Below are 15,650 nucleotides of genomic sequence, written 5' to 3'. Positions count from 1 at the left end.
CAAACTAAACAAGTCCCACCAGCCTGCATTTGGCTCATATCCCTCCAAACCTTTCCTATTGACATCCTTATCCAAACGTCTTTGAAACATTCTAAGTTGCGCTGCATGCATCATCTCCTCTTGCAATTCATTCCACACACAAAGCGCTCTGTGTAAAAAGGTTGCCTCTTTGTATCCTTTTTAAATCTTTATCCTTTCACCTTAAAAATATACCCCTTAGTTTTTGAACTTTGCTATTCACCTCATCGATGCTCATGATTTTGTAAGTCACTATAAGGTCATCCCTCAACCTCCTAGGCTCCAGTGAAAAAAGCCCCAGCCTATTTTTATATCTCAAACCCTCCATTCCTGGCAACATCCTGGTAAATCTTTTCTGAACCCTCTCTGGTTTAATATCCTTCCTATAATTCATTCACACTAACACTAAATTTTTACATTTATCAATTATTTTAAAATGGATTACAGTGATCCAATCAATAAAAATGCTCATTATTAAACATGGAAATGATCCCATGAAGATCTTCAGGAACTTTTGCATCAATGTACTGTTTTAACCTCGAGCATATGATAATTAGAACAATTTGCCAACATATAAAATTGGGGCTAATTTTTTTATCCAATAGTAGTCCTGTTTTTTGGATCTTACTTTGCATTATAACAAAGACTGCAGTTCAAAACAACTTCATTGGCTATAAAATGCTTTGTGACTGCCCGAGTTTGCTGACAGGCACTATATAAAGTCTCCTCTTTGTCTTTCTAAAATCTTTTTAAATGCAAAGACAGGCCAAACATACCTTGGGCTAATCCCACTAATTTTTTCTGCATTCGAAGCTGTGGATCTGTTCTGAACCCCATCGCGTTGTGACCTTCTCTCCCTCCTTGATGGAGCAGAATCAGAGATGGTATGGCCCCTGGGTCTGTACCGGTTTGGCGACAGAGGGGGTTCCTGACTTTCTGTCGGCTGCAGGTTTTCCAGTCTGGTGTTCACATCATTGGTTTCAAGTTTGCCATTTGAAGAGCATTCTTCTTCAATGCTTTCAGTGCGGCTTCTGGGCTTCCCTTCAGCCACAGGTTTCCCAGGGGGTCCCTCTCTCCCATATAGTTCTGTCATTTCTTGCAGGTTCTGAAGTTCAGGGGAGGAGCTGGATTTATTGAGAATTTGAGCGTGGTCAATATTGAATTCTTCTTCCGAGGGATCCACAGCTAATGAAGATGGCACAACCTTTTCCGTTGCAATTCCCATAATCCCACTATCCTCCACTTGAAGGATTTTGTCTTCCTCCTGACTCGAAGTTGATGACGACTGGGGGTTGGAGGAGGAAAATCACCGATTAAAGCAAACCGCTTATTTATTCAACATTAATGAAACCGTTTGAAAGCTTTGGCAACTGCAATACTATAGTCTATTTGAATGCAATAAACCATTAAATATTCATTTTTCACATTGTCCAGCTTTGTCAAGACATTTACCAAATTATAGAGAATATGTAGGTAATGTATCACAGAGTGTAGTAATATATGTCACCTTGCCTGCAGTGCTGCCTAAAAATGGATTTGCACGATACAAATTTAGAAAATGACAAATGCACAAGAAAATACCAGAAAATCTTGACTAATTAAAAAAATTATAGCAGGGAATTTGGATAAGTTCAAGATAATCAAGCAGAGTCAAGGGGATAACAAATTGGTATGGATAGAAGACTGACTGGCTGGCTAAGAGGAAGCAGAGAGTAAGTACAAATAGATCTTTTTCAAATTTTTCAAATCTCAGCTGTTTACAACTGATATAAATGAAGGAGGGGGGGGACAGGGGTCTGACTGCCAGGTTTGCTTATGGTACAAAGCTTGGTAGGACAGTATGTTGTGAAGAGGGCACATGGAGACTACAAAAATATCTAGATAGGTTAATCAAATGTGCAAGGATCTGGAAAATGGAGCATAACTTGGGAACAAGTGAAAATGTCCATTTTGACATGACAAATATAAAAGCGTATTACCTAAATGGTGACAGCTCAGACATACACAGGGACTGCAAAACGTCAGTATGCAGGTATCAAAAGTAATTAGGAAACCTGATAGAATGTTATCATTTAGTGCGAAGGGAATTGAATGCAGGAGTGAAGACGTTATGCTTCAGTAACACAGGGTTCTTGTGATACTGCATATAGAGTATGGAGTACAGTTCTGGTCATTTAAGGAAGGGTGCAATTGCATCAGAGGCATTCAGAAAATGTAACCTAGCTAACACCTGGAATAAGAGAGTTTACTAATGAGGAAAGATTAGAAAAATCTAGGCATGTGGCTGCTGGAATTTAGAAGAGTAACAGGTAACTTGATGGAAGATCCTGAGGGGTCTTAAAAGAGTGGACATGGAAGTAATATTTCCTCATATGGGAGAATCCAGAACTAAGGATCAGTGTTTAAAAATCAGGGTCACCCATTTATAAAAGAGAATTGAGGTGAAATATTTTTCTCTGAGGTTTGAGTGTCTTTGGAACCTGGCTCCTAAAAATGGTAGTAGTGATAGTATAGTTGCTAATACTTAAAGGCAGAGACAGATATATTCTGAAGCAAGGTTGTGAAATGGTATCAGGAATGGACTGGAATTGAGCTTACAATCAGATCAGTCATGATCCTAATGAACAATTGAGCAGTCTCGAGGGGTTGAATGGTCTACTCAGAATCTTAATTCATGTGCTTGTCGGGAAGATGGTATGAAGAGGAGAACAGAGCAATTCAAATTTGCCTAAAAGGAGCTTACTTTTATTTCTTTAGAATTTTAATTGCTCAAAACCTCCTGAAGCCCTACTGACTTTAGAGCCAATGAAGCATCTTTAAACTGTAAAGAGTCATTACTGTCTCAGAGAACTAGAGGGCTGCTCTTGAGGGAGAAAGAAAGAGAGAGACACAATTAGTAATGGTGGAACCTGAACACCACTATACATTAGGCGAGGGAAGCAGCTGAAAAAGGGTGTCCTTTACAGTAACCCCTGCCAATGCAGGAATTAAACCCATGGTGTTGCATCACTCTGCATTGCAAACCAGCTGTCCAGCCATTTGAGCTGACTCTACTTCAATACTTTGCAGTGTATTCACAGTTGCATTAAATGAAATGCGGCAACCAAATTGCACATAGCAGAGATCCACAAACAGCAATGAAATACATGACTAGGTAATTTGTTTTAGTGGTGCTGACTAAGAGAAAAATATTAGTTGGAGAACTTGCTTGTTCTTTTCAAAATCATGCCAATGTGATCATTAATATCTAATTTATAGGGCAGATGAGGTCACTAAGTAGTATCTCACATGACTCAGACAGTGCCGCACTGTGGTGTGGTACCAGGTTAGGTGAAATCCCCTGGTGTGGGACTGAAACCACAATCTTCTGACTCAGAGACATTAGGGCTACATACTGAGCCAAACCTGACATCTGCTACTTAATGAGACTTTTTCTTCAATATAATCACAGCTGGGCAGAATTTAAACGAGCTGGATGACATACAAGTCTCAGCCCAGTCAGGCTGTGAAAGCATTCAGAAAAACAAAATGAGTAATGCAACTCCAAAAAGGTAGGTGCAGAGTGGTAAGCAAATGGAAAAAAAAAGTAATGTGAAAAACGGAGGCTGGCAGGTAGGACCTGAAGCCAAATGTTAGTTCTAGAATGCTGCAGAGTTCCAGAGGAAATGTTGACATACTGATTTTCAACCACTTGACATTCATTTTGGATGTAAGCATGTAGTAGGCCAAAACACCTGAAGGATCAGAATGGTACGAGGAGATTGGATCTGTGTTTTGTGTGACAGAGATAACATAGCTAGCAAACCTACCAATCAGCACTGGGTCTCTATAGATTAAAGTGACTGCATTGTGAACAATGAACACAGCAGAATGATACATCAATCAATCACAATCTCAAACAACCAAACTGGGTCAAAGCTAGTGGTGCAAGGTTGACAAAGACAAGTTTTGTTTAATATGCAACAGTGTGAATTAAACCATTGTACTACAGCAAGGATTGAAAAGAAAAATAATAAATTTAATGAACAATAGATAATGGCCTTCCCAAGACAAAAGTGCTTTCACTTACTCTACTGCAGTGCACCGGACTTTTATCATAGCTCTCTGCAGGCATGAAGATTGGCTCAGATACCATTGCCTCAAAGTCTTCAAGTTCTTGAGATTCCACAGGAGAGTCGCACACCTTCAAGTGCATCCCAGGCCCATCACCTTCCTCTACCACTGCAACTGAATCTACAAATTCAATCAAGATCAGGACTTACATTGTTTAAAACAATATTCCCTTAGGTCTAACTGCAAAACCTCTGAACAGATGAGATCTTGTTCAAGGTACATGAGGAAGAGTTGAGGATCAACGTTTTAACCTCTCAGAATTCCATGCAAAGCATTAGCAGTAACACAAAAAAACTACAGCATTAAATATCGAAACTAACATCTTCCACCCACATCAAATGAAAACTATCCTTCGAGATTTACTGAAGCCATCTATTTAACAATCTATTTAGCAAATTAGTTCAAGTTTAATATTGAGTAATTGCCAACATGGAATAAATTAGCAGATTTATAAACACTATTCTGATTGACAACAAAACTATCTTCTTTGTGTGAAGCACTTTGGAACACTAATGCGTAAAAATAAAAGGATATAAAAGACAATTATCTTCACCAAAATGTACCAATTCAGTACTTCAAAAAAAAAAATGCAATCTCTATTAAAAGCAATATGCAAAACAAGTCACTGTGTTTTATCTATGACAAATCGCTAAACTCAAAAAATAGCTGTCTTTAAGTGTTATATTCAAGGCTAGGAAGTGGCCAATTCTTTTCCTAGACCAACTTCTCTAGTGGTCATAATGTTTTCCTTTGATCAGATGAAGTAGCCAATTGTAAGTGTCAGACTGTATGGGTTATTTTAGGAACACCAGGCAAGTTTCTTTAATTAACAAAGATTGCCTCGTCTATTACAAATAAAACGTTCTCAAAAATGAAATGATTATTGATAGTTTGGCCTATACAATTTTGTTTTAAACATATACCTACCCTTTAAAAAGTTAACATACACAGAGTCATAGAGACGTACAGCATGGAAACAGACCCTTCGGTCCAAAGAAATACAAAGAGAAATGAAAATCTTGCAGACAGTTAACTTAAAAGCACTTGGAAAATTACAGTGAAACTCAGGAGAAAATAAAAGTCACTGATTACCCAGATGGTCGCACATTGAAAGTTATTCTGCACACGTAAGGGGAAGGGGTGTCTTTGTGGAACAGTTGTGATTGGTTGAAATCACATCACTGGAGTCAGACGTCAAAGAAATCCTCTTCAGGAGTGGTAAAGATGACTTCTAATGGGTTTTCAGCTCTCACATTTTGCTGAGAGGAATTGCAAAGAAAGACAGAGGGAGCATAGAGTTGTTCCACTTCGGGCAACATATCTCAAAATCTCACTGGGTTCAAAATGTACTAACTTTATTGCAACCAAGTTGTGCCAGGTGACCTCTCTCAAAATCCTGCAGACTGGAAATTTTCATTTCAACCCCTACTACATGCAGATGCACTACTGCTGCTTTTGTATCTACTGCCTTTGTCCCTTTGCAGAGTGCCCTAATTGTTAAAAGTTCAAAGGATCCAGTCAATCTTATTATAAATTAATATTTGGATCACACTTTTTTTATAGCAGACATGAGGCACATGCTAAGGGCAATACAACAGCTTTCGTCTAGCTTTCTTTGTTCTTGCATTTTATAAAAAGGAAACAACAGTATAAGTGAGAAAAAGTGACCACAGATAATTCAATATTTGCAATGAACTTTCTGATCACGCCTTGCAATAATTTGTATAGTTACCTTAAAATGGAGAAAATCATCCTAAGGCACTAGTTCTCCAAATATATTAGTTTCCAATGCCTTTAGATTAGATTAGATTCCCTACAGTGTGGAAACAGGCCCTTCAGCCCAACAAGTCCACACCAACCCTCTGAAGAGTAACCCACCCAGACCCATTCCCCTACGCCCTACTAATGCACCTATCACTACGGGCAATTTACCATGGACAATTCACCTGACCTGCACATCTTTTGGACTGTGGGAGGAAACCAGAGCACGCGGAGGAAACCCACGCAGACACGGGGAGAATGTGCAAACTCCAAGCAAACAGTCACCCGAAGCTGGAATCGAAGCCGGGTCCCTGGCGCTGCGAGGCAGCAGTGCTAATCACTGAGCCACTGTATTTAAAGTTTCAATATAATGCATATACAACATATGGACTAAACAGAGTAATGGAGTTTTGACGTTTTTCCTTTGTTCAATTAAACAGAAGATTTCAGCTGGGACATGTTTTGATGCATTTATTTTTTAAATGCAAGCTATGCTGTGCTCATTAACCCCAAGAGACAACAAAACCTGTGCTACTTTTACTGGAACAACATAAGATGAGGCATTCACATTCTCAGACTCCTTTGACAAGGAAATTTGCCAAATTCAAAGTCAAACTCAGGGTGAGAAGATTGTTAATTGGCTGATTTAAACAAAAAGTTCCTCTGTTTCGGTATTTTGCTCACACAGCAACTAATACCACTAGCAGCACACTAACGTATCTATTTCCCTTGTCCTTAAGTCCGAATTCAGCTCTCTCTTTATTTCTGTAGCGTACCAATCCACTTTGCAACTAACATACAGTTAATTGCTTTTGTTAAACCAAGTCAATTTAAGCAAGTATCAATCACCAAATGTCAGAGAACCATATACGGTCTTTGATATATGTATTAAATTTTTGCTGGACTTGTGCACCAACTTTATCCCTTGCTGCAGCTAGGAATAAGACAACAGCAGATTTTTCAGCCCTGGCATATTATGAGATATGAAATAACCTTTAAAATTTCTTGTTCCTTTTTGTTTGCCCCAGTGTAGATTTTAGTAGGAATTTTATGTGCGTTATGCCAAAAGTGTGTTATACTAAAAAGATTAATCCTATTTAATCATTTAGCTGAATGCTTTTCTTAAAGAGTCATCTGGTTAATAGGGCCAAGAAATGTTTGCATTGTTTTTATGCCTTAACCTGTAGATCATTGAGACCTCAATATTTTAGTTCAGCAACATATTTAATATGAACTGGAATGGCTGCACTTCCTCATTACACGCTTGATGAGTAAAACATAGATCTGTCAGCCAAATTCAGTCAATTGTTAATCAAAGCACTAGTTTTCAGAAATTTAGTCTTCAGTTTGTCCTTGAACTTAAACTGCACATTTGATTTTGCACCCTATTACACCTCACTTTTTGCTGTACTGTTGGAGCTTATTAGAACTGAAGATGACTTAATGCGAGCATATAACCACATCCCTGCCACTTACTAATTTCATGCAGTTATATCTTGTCATGAGAGTAAACATGAGGCAAGTTTACTTGCAGCATGACTAGGATTATTACTTGCCTTGGTTTTGAGTCAGGATCCCATACCCATCCACTTGGTCATTATTTCAGTCACCCTGGTCACCAGGCATTGAAAATGGTGACATCCAATTTCAATACTCAAAGCCGTTAATTCATTATGTTTCACTTATCAGCAAATTAAAATAAAAATTCCATATCCACATAGTGACCGTGCTTAGAGTTCAGCAGGATATTTGATGGTGGAGGGATGTAGGGTCCAGGTTCAAAATGGAGAAGACAAATAATAGTTATTTAACAGCAACACCAATAACAACATAAAGAGCCTTATCTATTGGAAGCCACGATATATGAAGAAAGAGTGCATTTACATTAAAAGGTGTTATGAGAAAACCAAACCTTTTCAAATGTATGAAACTAATAGTGCTATACCCTGCACCAAATAATGATTTTCAAATAAGCTGGTTTCAATTAGCAGTGCATGCTTGATTAGTTTAAACTTGACCTATAATGATGAGACAACTAAGCCTTTTGTTAATAAGCAAATTGTTCAAATAAATATTCACTCATTGAAAATAAATAGTTTAAGGCAAGGCTGCCACTTTGTAACATCAAGTTGGGGGAATTTCATGCTCCTCCAGCTAATAATTTTTTTTTCTCTCTCACAAAAGACACACACAGCTATGAAACAGCACGCAATGCATGGGCACTAATGATTCATGGGAGTCTTAAGTGTGCTACTGTGTACCTGCCCAGGAAATGCTCCTGTGCAACTTTTCTTGACAGCTTGTCTGGTACATAGAAGAGAAAGAATCGACTGCAAAGGGAAACGAAATCAGTGGCTGTGTGAAGCACAGGACACAAACTTAAACAAAAATCCAAACAATTGATTTGCGTTAGAAACAAACACCAAAATAAAAACCTGTTGCAGATGATGTCTGATGCAAAATCTACACAAGTCTTAGTCTGAGATACATTTAAAAACACAAGCCATCTGAATCTCAGATTAATTTTACAGGATTGTTAAGTCAACAAAAGCTTAGGAAAAATTTGGAAATTAAACTTGTACAAAAAAAGGCATCTACCCATGCAAATGTTGAGAATAATTAGGGACCTTGCTTTTCTCCAGGACTATGCTACCTTCTGCTTTTTGCTCGGAGAATCAGCAGAAAAAGGGACAAAGACTGATACGCCACACTGTGTTTTCCCTGAACTTCTACTGCCACTCTGTAATGATGCAAGGGGGCCTGTAGTTATTAACATTTCTACTCTAACACATCAGGTGGAAAAGCCAACGGGAGGTAGAGGTCTTTCATGCCTCATTCTCTAGCAGATCTAATTAGACCTGGTAGTCTCATGCTCAAGCAATTGTTGGAAACAGAAGGCATGTCCCAAATCTTCCATTTTTTGCCAAACCTCAGAAAAGGCTGGAGAACACATTGGTAGACAGCACAAATAATTTGAAGTATCTTAGTCTCCATTTCCCACAGCCAGCAGCCCCACATTCCAAGTATTAAGTGTGGTCGCAGACTCAGATTTGCTACTGCACAATTGGCACCTTGCCTACACAGATAGGCCTGTCCCAAATTGAGAACTGCCTCAGGACAGGACAAACAAAAGCATCAAATTCATCACTTGTCATTTTGCGTGGAGGGCAAAAGGAAAGTCTCCCCGAATAAGCATGCAAAACACCAAATTGCCTTTATAAAAAATTAAAAGGCCTGAAAACAATAGCCAAGACAAGAAACATTGCACATTAATAATGTACAATTTCTAGATTCAACAAAGTTTGGTAGAAGATTTGTAGCTCGGATGCTCGTTGTTGTGGTTCTGTTCGCCAAGCTGGGAATTTGTGTTGCAGACGTTTCGTCCCCTGTCTAGGTGACATCCTCAGTGCTTGGGAGCCTCCTGTGAAGCGCTTCGGTGAAGTTTCCTCCGGCATTTATAGTGATTTCTACCTGCCGTTTCCGGTTGTCAGTTACAGCTGTCCGCTGCAGTGGCCGGTATATTGGGTCCAGGTCGATGTGCTTATTGATTGAATCTATGGATGAGTGCCATGCTTCTAGGAATTCCCTGGCTGTTCTCTGTTTGGCTTGTCCTATAATAGTAGTGTTGTCCCAGTCGAATTCATGTTGCTTGCCATCGGAGTGTGTGGCTACTAAGGATAGCTGGTCATGTCGTTTTGTGGCTAGTTGGTGTTCATGGATGCGGACCGTTAGCTGTCTTCCTGTTTGTCCTATGTAGTGTTTTGTGCAGTCCTTGCATGGGATTTTGTCCACTACATTGGTTTTGCTCATGCTGGGTATTGGGTCCTTCGTCCTGGTGAGTTGTTGTCTGAGAGTGGCTGTTGGTGTGTGTGCTGTTATGAGTCCTAGTGGTCGCAGTAGTCTGGCTGTCAGTTCAGAAATATTTTTGATGTATGGTAGTGTGGCTAGTCCTTTGGGTTGTGGCATGTCCTCATTCCGTTGTCTTTCCCTTAGGCATCTGTTGATGAAATTTCGGGCGTATCAGTTTTTGGCAAATACATTGTATAGGTGTTCTTCTTCCTCTTTTTGCAGTTCTGGTGTACTGCAGTGTGTTGTGGCCCTTTTGAAGAGTTTCTAACGCAACTTCTTTTGTGTGTGTTGGGGTGGTTGCTTTTGTAGTTAGGACTTGGTCTGTGTGTGTGGCTTTCCTGTAAACCTTTGTGGTGAATTCTCTGTTTGGTGTTCTCTGTACCATCACGTCTAGGAATGAGAGCACATCGACCTGGACCCAATATACTGTCCACTGCAGCAGACAGCTGGAACTGACAACCAGAAGCGGCAGGTACAAATCACTATAAATGCCGGAGGAAACATCACAGAAGCGCTTCACAGGAGGCTCCCAAGCACTGAGGATGTCACCTAGACAGAGGACAAAACATCTGCAACACAAATTCCCAGCTTGGCGAACAGAACCACAACAACAGATTTAACAAAGATTTAAAATTTTTAAAAGCATCCTAATTAATCATCTTAGCATAAAAAACTACGTGAAAGCTTAATACTCAAGTAGATTAAGGTTTCATATTATTTCTTAGAGTACCTAACATTACAGTCATTCTAAAATACAACAGAATTTCAGGGACAGAATATAAAATAATATGCACGCTTGAAAGTGAAGACAGTGAAACTGATGGTTAAGAAGTGGAAACTTTCACTAACCAGTGTTGAATCGCTGAAGCAAGGTGGGTTTAGCTGCTCCAGCAGTTGGGCATGGCATGGATTCTGATCGACTGGGACCATGCTGGCGTGGATCAGTCACTCTCTCTACAGCCATTAGCATTGTGGACAGTTCTTGTAGGGGCATGTTGTTTATCTCAGATGAGAATGGACTTGGTGGATTTTCCAGACACAGAAGCCAACTTGCATTACCTGCAAGGAACCAAAGTCAACACTATTAAGAAGTATTAAGACAAGAAAAGTAAGTTATTCCAGGCTCTATTTAAGAGCCAGAACATGAAAAAGCATAACTTTTTTTAAAAATAACAGAAGAATTTCACATAGTTTTAATGAAAAAAAATTTAACTTATAAGAAGCAACCATCAGGAAATTAAGAGTAAAAACTCAACTTTTCTGGAAGGTATGAGATGTGTTTAAGACCTAAGTATGACCTGTGGATGGAATAAGGTGAAGGGGGTGGGAGGAGGCACCTGTAAAGCAGATACACTGACATGGACCATTTGAGTCAAATGACCCGAATGCACGCCACGTAAAATACTATGTAACTAATTCACACAATAGATAACAGCCATAAAGGACTTTATAGACTTTACTACAATAGGGTATATAGAACTTACAGAATCATGACAAGTACTGATTTTATAACCTTCCTTCACAATATTACTCTCTATTAGCTTCAATACTCTGTACACCAAGCAAGGATTAAACATTGCTGCACCTCATTTTGGCAATTTTCTGGCAAATGAGTTAGGTTAAAATTATTCCAAGTGAATTAATTAGGAATAGCATTGGAGTAACTATGATAAACGCGTTTAACAAATAAAGTTGTTTCTTGAAAAAATGTTGCCATAACAGGCACATGGTTAGAGAACTGAAAGGTAGGATAGAGTGTCGCCAAAAACGTCCGACTTGTGTAAATGGAGCCCTTTGCTGTTCTTGAATTTTGTAACATTTATCTGATTTAAAACTATGGAAAGCTCATTAAAGCCACAATCAACTCTAAAACTTTTGGGGGGTTGGCCCAATCAAATATTTATACCTGAGGGTCGCCGAATGTATACTTCGGCCCAGCCTTGAGTTAGTACAGGTGCATATTCAGCCAGATTGGCTTTTTCCTTCTGGTAGAGCAGCTGGCCACTTGAATAAGGTCCATCCTGACGCAATGCTTTCCTGTTTTCCAATCCTTTCAAATTTGATGCTACAGGAGTGCAGAATTCGCTATCTGAGGGTGACACCAGGGGACTTAAACTCGGAACTGAATCACTGTGAAGAGCATGGCCACCTAGAAAACCAGAAAAGTAAGACTAAAGAAAAACAGTTCACACTGAAATGGAGCAATAATAATGTATACCCTTGTTATCAGGACAAAAAGATGTTTCTCCAATGTGACGTGGATAATAAAGATTAAATAAATATGGGCTCTGTTCCATTCAATTAAATTGCGACAATATGGAAACACACAATTTGGCCCAACAAGTCCATACTGACCCTCCAAACAGTAACCCACCCATTCCCTTACCCTATATTTATCCCTGACTAATGCACCTAACACTCTGGGCAATTTAGCATGGCCAAGTTACCTGACTTGCACTTCTTTGGATTGAGAGGGGAAACCAGAGCACCCGGAGAAAACCCACACAGACACGAGAAGAACGTACAAACTCCAGACAGACAATCACCCAAGGTGGGAATCAAACCCAGTATCCTGGTGCTGTGAGGCAGCAGAACTAACCACTGCGCCACCGTGCCACCAATTCCAGTTCTGCAGATATATACAGTTACAAAATTGTTTGTTTCAAAGCACTACATTTTAAACAGTATTCAATATATTAAGTACTTAGACTGTGAAGCACAATCGATAGATGCAATTAGCCAGCAACAAGATTTTATTAGATTTATGAATATTGTCATTGCAATTGTAAATAGGATATTTGTCATTAAAGGGAAAGTAAGGAAAGTTGCTCATTGCCCCATGTTAAATATTATTCTCTTTGAAAAAAAACCTAATCCTTTCAACAGTCACCTGATATGGATCTCACTCGCAGGCGTGCAGCTTTTCCAATCTGCTGGCTAGTCTGAGACTCCAGCTTGGCAGGTGCTTCTTGGGTTGTTTTTACTTGTTGAGATAAATCCAGTCTTAAAAATATAGTCAGGGCAAAAAACATCTTAATTGAAATCTCAGTCAAATCCAAAACACACAAAATCTTTGCATAACTTGGTAACAATATAGTTGACCATTGCCTTTGTTACTTGACATATCACAGCAAATTATATTTGAAAAAAAAACAATTTTATTTAATAAATTGGGACCATTTCTTACAAATGATAAAACACCAGCTGTTTTATATCAAATATTGAAGATCAACAAAAGCACAGTAAACAAACATTTTACTATATACATTGCTGCAGTATCTCTGCAGTCCATACCTGGATACCTCTTCAGTTCTCTTTTGATCCAAGGAATCTAAACCCAACAGCGCTCTCGCTCCGACGCCACTGCTGGTGGTTACTGTGACAAGTTTGTTTCCAACCAACCATGTATTACTTCTTCCTGCACCAAGAAGAAACTCTGCCACAGGGGACCTTAGAAACCACAAGAGTGTGAATAAGACCAAAAAGGAAGGCATGGTATTGACTTGAGTGTAAAAACAGAAAGAGGTCAGTTTCCAAAATCTGAGGTAAGCGATTGAAAATATTGAGCAGATTTTGTGCATTTAAAGTAAAATTGGAAATATATAGCACATCCACTATATATAGAAAAGAAGTGAGGCAGATTAACATTTCCGATGAAATCCCGGTGTTCTCATACATCTATAGCTTCACTAGAGACTCTTACCAATGGTGGTACCTAGTATGGCGACGAAATGTCTGAAAACAAACCTTCAAGCTCAGCGAGCAAACTTACATACTTATCAACCTGAGCTACAAATCTTCTCAAAATTCACCAATACACCTTTAGTTTTTGCTTTTATTCAATTTATATTTTAATGCTGATATTCGGTTCCATGTGATAAGGAAGCAAAAATAGTTTTGCTAAGATGAACAGATATCAAGAAAAAAAAAATGGGCATTTTTTTTGTTAGAAAAAGATGACTGAGAAAGTGACTTGACATAGCCATTTAAGATTACAAAAGACGGTGGATGTGCAGAAAATACTTCCAGTTCTGGGGGAGACCAAAATTAGAAGTCATAGGTTAGTCATTAATAAATCCAATTCAAAAAAATTCAAGAAAAAATTTAACAAAGGATTAGTTAGATTGTGAATTTCATGACAGAAGTAATTGAGGCAAACAGCATTAATTGAAAAGCTACATAAGTAAGTGGTAGAAAGAAGTGCAAGGTGACCCTGAGAGGGTTAGATGATAAGAAGCGAGCACAAGTTCATGAGAACCATGGGTCAATTGGTCACTTGTGTTCCATGCACTATGTAATTCTCAAATTACTTTCAAAAAATTTTAAAAAATGAACAAAGTAACATTTTGAAAATGTAACGCAAACCTCTTGGGCAGAGCAGAGAAGTTGGAGAAAACATATCGAGCCATCATATCCAAGCAGGTCTCAGTTAGTTCAAGGTGCACAGTTTTAAGACTGTCTTCAGCCTCTGCCATCGAATTCTCATCTGCTGATCCCAAACTTGAACTTGTGACAGAAGTCTGCATTCTACTGGAATTGGAACGGATTAAGTAAAAATAAAGTATAAATTACACCCTGGTGCAATAACAACAATTAGATCCTTCTCTCAGTATTATTTATCTTTGCATACCATTTCAAGCAAGCACCAAGAATGCATTCGTATAGATTTTTTTGAATTATTTTATCATTACAGAAATTTGGCCTTTGCACCAAAAATAAAACAAAGAACTTAGTTTCAAGCAAGAATTTGCCACTTGCCTATCTTTACCACCAATTTTATATTTTGGAGTTGATTACAACCTTTTCCTCAGACATTTGCAACAATGTATTTTTAAAAAATGTAACTCAATATATTGATGCCAGATTTGCTGAACTTAGTTCAAAGATTTGAATTTTTAGATTTGTAAAATGTATGCACTCTGTTTTCTTTTATGTTCATTTGTCATTAGTTAACGCTCACCAAAAAAGTATGGTTGTTACAAATACTGCAAGTGGCCAAATGAATGATCTGGTTGAAAGGCAGAATTAAACACCATTTTGATGGGTGATTAATAAATAGTATTACTATCCCAAAGTTAATTACATATCATGGAAGGATTATAAGTACAGTCTAATCCTCTCTATTTAAACAAGTATATGTTTTATTAAGTCTTCAAAAGGAAGAAAATCAATTTATCAGGACTAGACTGTATTCAGACCTTTGATCAGTGGTTGTCTCTCAGTACATGCAAAAACATTTCTACCTTTCGTTCAACTGTTTAAAACACAACTGAATGAGCCATAAGGAAAACTATTGGCATTCATGGGCAAGTGTCAATCCAGATTTTAGTTGATAATACAACTAATGCTGAACAAGTTGGGAACGACAACTCGCCATAGATGAATTACTTTGAACAGGGCACATGTTGTGCACTATACCTACCTGAAAGGTGAAGTAGTCAGTGTTTGAAATAGATATACTCCATGTTCAGCAGGCAGATGTGATATACAAAAACGATGTTTCAAAACAAGAGCATTTCTTAGTTCTTAATGCTTTAAATAAATTGCAGGCAAGTTGTTATTGTTGCGTGATCTGATTGAAGAGCAGTTCCACATTATGCAGCAACTCAGAGTTTAAAACAAGGGAGTCCGATATACTAGACAATCTAAGTAAAACCACAGGGACATTTTTTCTTTCAGAGGATGTAAATCTTTGGAATTCTTTATTGAGGTTAAGATCATTAGACTTTCGGGCAATAGGGGATTCAACGTATAGGAGGAAAGGGCAGGAAAGTGGAGTTAACTTAAGAGATCAGCCACAATCATAATGAGCATCATTGCAGGTTCAAAGGGCCTTTAGCTTACTCCCTTTTTACATTCATTATGCCTAGAGCAACTTGGCTTCTCAACAGTGAGGTGATTAGTTTGAA

At 38.4% G+C, this 15,650-nt stretch overlaps 1 protein-coding gene across 9 annotated transcripts in view; it reads right to left on the bottom strand.

The window, feature by feature from the left end:
* tsc2 (TSC complex subunit 2) overlaps positions 1-15,650 on the bottom strand; it is a 78,756-nt gene that overhangs the window by 14,673 nt on the left and 48,433 nt on the right. For 5 of the 9 annotated variants that reach the window (XM_072559849.1, XM_072559855.1, XM_072559851.1 and 2 more), the window contains 8 exons: positions 14,107-14,271; positions 13,036-13,191; positions 12,632-12,744; positions 11,648-11,890; positions 10,591-10,800; positions 8,154-8,222; positions 4,088-4,251; positions 795-1,303 (listed from right to left, as the gene is read on the bottom strand). In XM_072559849.1, the coding sequence (XP_072415950.1) occupies positions 795-1,303; positions 4,088-4,251; positions 8,154-8,222; positions 10,591-10,800; positions 11,648-11,890; positions 12,632-12,744; positions 13,036-13,191; positions 14,107-14,271 (1,629 nt within the window). The remainder of the gene's footprint in view (positions 1-794; positions 1,304-4,087; positions 4,252-8,153; positions 8,223-10,590; positions 10,801-11,647; positions 11,891-12,631; positions 12,745-13,035; positions 13,192-14,106; positions 14,272-15,650) is intronic. The other 4 variants (XM_072559852.1, XM_072559856.1, XM_072559853.1 and 1 more) reach the window with 3 other exon arrangements.

This window comes from Chiloscyllium punctatum, chromosome 40 (assembly GCF_047496795.1).
Source record: "Chiloscyllium punctatum isolate Juve2018m chromosome 40, sChiPun1.3, whole genome shotgun sequence".
NCBI lineage: Eukaryota > Metazoa > Chordata > Chondrichthyes > Orectolobiformes > Hemiscylliidae > Chiloscyllium > Chiloscyllium punctatum.
This window is presented reverse-complemented; position numbering and strand designations above follow the sequence as displayed.